Source organism: Triplophysa rosa, linkage group LG10 (genome assembly GCF_024868665.1).
Source record: "Triplophysa rosa linkage group LG10, Trosa_1v2, whole genome shotgun sequence".
NCBI classification, from domain to species: domain Eukaryota; kingdom Metazoa; phylum Chordata; class Actinopteri; order Cypriniformes; family Nemacheilidae; genus Triplophysa; species Triplophysa rosa.
In genome coordinates, this window is record NC_079899.1 from 26,370,029 (window position 1) to 26,375,990 (window position 5,962).

General features: G+C 35.5%; 1 protein-coding gene across 3 annotated transcripts in view; it reads left to right on the forward strand.

Moving 5' to 3' along the window:
• LOC130560165 (1-phosphatidylinositol 4,5-bisphosphate phosphodiesterase beta-4) overlaps window positions 1-4,013 on the forward strand; it is a 42,942-nt gene extending 38,929 nt beyond the window's left edge. For all 3 annotated transcript variants that reach the window (XM_057343737.1, XM_057343738.1, XM_057343740.1), the window contains one exon: window positions 806-4,013. In XM_057343737.1, coding sequence (XP_057199720.1) covers window positions 806-860 — 55 coding nt within the window. In that variant the 3' untranslated portion in view covers window positions 861-4,013. The remainder of the gene's footprint in view (window positions 1-805) is intronic.
• The last annotated feature ends 1,949 nt before the right edge of the window (window positions 4,014-5,962 follow it).

Genomic DNA, 5,962 nt, shown 5'->3' on the forward strand with positions numbered 1-5,962 from the left:
GTGTGTGTGTGTGTGCGTGTGTGTGTGTGTGTGTGTGTGCGTTTGTGTGTGTGTGTGTGTGTGTGTGAGTGTTCGCATGTGCATGTGTGTGCGCGTGTGTGTGCGTGTGTGTGTGTGTGTGTTTCTGTGCGTGCGTGTGTGTGAGTGTGACTCTGTCATGTGACACACACACACACACACACACACTATAATCACACTCTGTTTGTTATTCACAGCTTTTGTAGTTTTTATTTCTTCTTTTCAGCACAAACATTCTCATTTCTATGTAAATTATTGTTATTATCAATCCAGACAGGTGTGCCGGTTGTATTTTGCACATTTTGGAAAATGCCGCAGACGGTCTGCGGTATCTGTTACACACCCACATGATAAAATATACCATACTGTACTTTAAAGTGTAAAATTCCTAGATACCTGTACTATAGTGTTTTTGAACCTTACATTAGTAAATATTAAAGTAGACTACAATAATACAGACATCTAATATTTTTTTATAAAGTGCAAAAATATACTTCAGTATACTAAAGTTTTCCATAGTGAATACTTAAGTATTTGCAGTATGATGTAGTAACATTTTGCATACATGTCTATTTTGCTTAGTATGTGTTGATCGAGCAGTATGGCTGTATGTTATTCCTAACACATCTTCTTTCTTTCTTTCTTTCTTTCTTTCTTTCTTTCTTTCTTTCTTTCTTTCTTTCTTTCTTTCTTTCTTTCTTTCTTTCTTTCTTTCTTTCTTTCTTTCTTTCTTTCTTTCTTTCTTTCTTTCTTTCTTTCTTTCTTTCTTTCTTTCTTTCTTTCTTAGATTTAGAGATGATAACCACCACAGCACTCGCTTGTCACGGGCCGCGTGGAAGTAAAGTGAAGGGGATTAAATAAACAGCCGGCACGCCATTGACAAGGTGAAATTTCAGTTAAGACACAAGCACTTCATCATTATTCCACTCGGCCGATGATTATCATCTGACATTTTAACACACGCAAACACGTTGATATATATTCTGCCACTTTCTTGGCAAGAGGAGGAAGGCAATCGTGCAATTATCACTTCAAGCAGTCCTTCATTGAAGCGTTTCTTTGATAGACTGACACCGTTTTCACCAAACCAGTATAAGAGGCGGTCAAATGATACGCTGCGATGAAACAACAGCTTCCACAGGACGGCCATCAGTAAAATAATAGAGAAGAGCTGTAAAACACGAAGCTTTAAAAGAAATGGCCTTTACGCCTTTTAAAAGGATAAAAGCTGCTGGTTTAAAGGCTGTTTGATGGATGATTTCACTTCTTCTCTTGAAGGTTAAACTCCTTCTGAAAGTTCGAGATGTTGTTTCTGAAAGCTCAGAAATGTGTGTGTGTGTTTGTATAAATGTGGACGCTGATACCTGGAGGCTGATTTTTATTGAAACTCACAGATGTCAATTTCCTCACAATACTGGTAACTGTTTATCATGCCTTCATCGTTTATTTATATTTATTTAAAACAATCTCATTGTTTCACCCAGAGCAAAACTTTCAATCCTAATATGATAGTCATAAAAATATAACTAAAATTATGATCATCTAAACAGAGAGTGAAACAAACATGAACCATTTCACTATTAATGGTGTAAAATAATTGTTAAGGATGTTTTTAAACCGCTTTAAAAGGCTCGTTTGAGATTTAGAACACAAAACAATCCTAGTAAAGTAAATCCTACGAGTTGCTTTTTACAGTGTGTGATTTGGTCAAATAGTGTAAAAATGTGAACAATATTTTTCAACTGTGGACATTTAATATACATAAAATGCTAACTATGAATAAATATCTGTTAAGTAGCTGTTCTGTATTTATCGTTTGTGAAAACAAAACACAGATTACTTCACATATTGTATATCTGGACTTTTTGACAGTACTGTCATATGTGAACACAGATAAGAAACACGTTTACAGTGATTTATAGTTCAGTCTTACAGTGAATCTCTGTGAGTTTACAAGCAAAAATGTGAAGATTTTCTGTCCGGACTGATTTGATGTTTTATGTACATCTTAATTCAATTCGTTTATTTGTCACATACAGTTATACACATGCAAGTGAATTTCAGGTCTGGTTAACTGTTCTTAATAAGCAATAGAGAAAGAGGTAGTAAAACATGAAACAACAATCAGCAACTATATTATAAAACATTAAACAATTAAAAAAATTAAATTAAGCAATTAAAAACAACAATAGGAGTCTAAATACAAATTGGAAACGAATATAAGTATAGAAATATAGAATTACACTTGGAGTTTTGACTGTACAGTACGGTACTGAACACATGCTGAAGATCTCTCTATCACAGGAAGAAACAACTTGATATGAACAGTAAATCAAATGATCTCATTGAAATGATTTCTGATAGTCCCACAATCAAGCGGAGAAATGAAGGAATCCTCCATTAACAGCAGATGGCAGAAGACGTCTTGAAGGCACTGAAGACGAGCGGCGTGTGAACGTGTTTGCTCTTCTTTACGGACGAGTGAACATAAGCAGATCTTTGTGGAATGAAGATTTGTGCTGTTTTCACAGCGGTATACACATGAACATCAGTAACACTGCTGAAGAATGTTAAACAGATCAAACATCAACCCCAGGGTCTGCATCAGATGAAGGATCGGCCCCTGGGATGAGTTTCAAACGCTGAAACTGATGAAAAAATATTTCATTATCTCTCCTGACATCACAAACATGATGTCAAGAGTTTTGTACTATAACTCTTCTACAACTGAACTTATAGGCATATATATATATATACATACTGGATATACAGTATATTGTGAGTTCACAGTTTTTTTTATTTTTGAGTTGATGAAAGTACATTTTAAAGTATACTCTCAGTAAATTTTGTTTTGCATCTGCCTGGCCGGGGGGCTGCTTTAGAATTTTAAAGATTTACTTAATTAATATTGCATATAGGAATTTATAGTCTGTTATATTTGACCCGTGCTTCTCTCGCCTTTATCTTAAATGTGTGCTCTCACTGTGCGTGTGTGTGTGCGTGTGTGTCTTTGTAAAAAAAAACTGGATGAGTAACAACTTTTTATTACTGAACTCGGACAAAACAGAAGTGTTACTTATTGGACCGAAAACTGCTATAAGTAACAACCAAGAATACTGTTTAACTATTGACGGATGTTCCATAAAACCCTCGTCGTCAGCAAAGAATCTTGGCGTTCTATTCTATTCGGAGTCACGTCGCCAACACCTGTAAAATTGCGTTTTTCCATCTTAAGAATATATCTAAACTACGTCATATGCTGTCACTGTCAGATGCAGAGAAGTTAATTCATGCATTCATGACATCAAGACTAGATTACTGTAATGCACTGTTAGGTGGTTGCCCTGCAGGCTTATTACAAAAACTCCAATTGGTCCAAAACGCGGCAGCTCGAGTTCTTACACGTACAAAAAAGTATGAACATATTAGCCCGGTTCTGTCAACCTTGCACTGGTTACCTATAAAGCATCGCGTTAACTTTAAAATCTTGCTTATTACCTATAAAGCCTTACATGGTTTAGCTCCTCAGTACTTGAATGAACTCCTTTTGTATTACAGTCCTTCACGTGCATTACGCTCTCAGGCGTCCTGTCAGTTGGTAATACCTAGAATTTCAAAATCAAGTGCAGGTGGTAGATCCTTTTCCTATCTAGCGCCTAAACTTTGGAATAGTCTTCCCTGCACTGTCCGGGAGGCAGACACACTCTGTCAGTTTAAATCTAGACTAAAGACGCATCTTTTTAATCTTGCATACACTACTCTTCCATAATATAAATCTTCAGAGGGTTTAGGCTGCATTAGTTAGATCAACCGGAACCAAAAACACAACTGATGTACTTGTTGCATCAAAGAGTACAGAACAGTACTCTACTCTCAGCCAGTCTTGTCTCATTGTTCCAAGGTTACCACAGCGAGCAGGATGCAGTTCATGGCCTGACCTGATGGTAGAGCGGAGAATGGGAAGTGGGGACCTGACAAGAGCTGAGATGATAGAGCTGGATAAAGAAGGACGCGGTCTCTTGACATGTCTTCACCACAAAACTTCAAATGCTATTAGATTATTAATGATAATCTTAAACTATAATTTATTTTATTATTAAGTTTATTTATTTTATTTAGCCTTGTTGTGCAAGTTCTCTGGAGCTTGTGCAGAGGCAGCAGCTTTTGCCAGAGGGGAACTGGAATCCCCTGGTTGGGCCTGGGTTCTCCTGAGGTTTTTTTTCTCGATTAGAGTTTTGGGTTCCTCGCCACCGTTTGCATACTGTTTTGCCTATCTGCCTGACCGGGGGGCTGCTTTAGAATCTTTAAAGTTTTACTTAATTAATATTGCATATAGGAATTTATAGTCTGTTATATTTGACCCGTGCTTCTCTCTCCTTTATCCTTAAATGTGTGCTCTCACTGAGCGTGTGTGTGTGTGCGTACTTGTCTGTGTACGTACGTGTGTGTGTGTGTGTGTGTGTGTCTCTGTGTCTGTGTGTGTTGGTGCGTGTGCGTGTTGTGTGTGTGGAGTGTTTTGTGTGTGGGTGTGTCTGTCTTCTGTGTTTTCAACCTTTTCTTGTTTTTGCAGGTACAACTTTGATTGTTTTGCTTGTAGTCAATGTGTCTCATGTACAGCTGCTTTGTAACAATGAAAATTGTAAAAGCGCTATATAAATAAAGTTGAGTTGAGTTGAGTTGAGTTGAGAGAGAAGCAAGGGATGAAAGAGATAAGGAGAGAGGCAGAGCGAATGCAGAGTCATGCTGTACTGTTTTGCAAACTTTTTAGCAACGGATTAATTTATACGCATCCAACTAAGTGTGCAAGGTTTCTGTGCATGACAAATTTTTAGGATGACGAATACAAAAGCGTATATGATCATTTCGGACTGTATGTGCAAAGACCTTTAGAACACAATATTAGATTCTAATTTGTAGGGTAAATAGTCAAGTCAAGTTTATTTTTATAGCGCTTTTTACAATTTGCCATCAAATAGCTGTACAGGAAAAAAACATGTTAAACAAACAGAAGAAATACAAAGAAAAGTATAGAAATGAAATACAAACACATACATATGTATACAAATATATAGGTAATGCAGTAATACTATGTGTTTTGTACTCTATAATGTAACATAGTGCAAGTCTTTTGAAACATTAAAATGCGCAACTTTAAATTCAGAAAATCGGCAGTTTGTCAATGTATAAATCAACATGTTTTTCGTTGTTTTACAGTTACATACTTTTGATAAATCCCCGAAACTTGATTCTTACGCCCCCTAAAATGCGTCTTTTTTCCACAGAAACCCTTTCTCAAAAATCGACTATTTCTCATATTACAGCTATTCCTTCCATTCTATGTTGTAACATTGTGTAACAATGAAAATTGTAAAAGCGCTATATAAATACAGTTGAGTTGAGTTAAATGCCAACTTTAGTAGATTTTATACACATGCTATAAGTTTCTGAACTGTGTTTCTCTTTAGGTATGAATGTTGTATACTTGAAATATACTTTTTAGTGTACTTTAAGTATATTTGAAGTCTGATCAGTATAGAGAATCAGCTTCAGTGTCACATGTTTTATTTATTGTAAACTGTTCCACCCAAAAGTGTAATATTTCCGAGGATTACATAAAAGGTTTACTGAAAGTATCTTTTTTTACTTCTTTTTTTGTAAGGGCATTTCATTTTTTTCCTGGAGTTGAAAGTTTCCTTCTCTCTCTTCACAGTAAATGTGAAGAGTTTCAGTACGACATTTAATTCACAGTTAATTCACTTATCATTTTTTTGTGTCAAGTTTAACTTAAAAACTTGACCAAAAATACCATTAAAAAACTAAAAAACAAAAAAATTATAAATGAATGAACACAAAAAAGTTTAAGTAAATTTAACAAAAAAAACTTGCCACAATTTTGTCAAGTAAATTTACCTAATTTCATAAAAGAACACCATACAAAAATGTA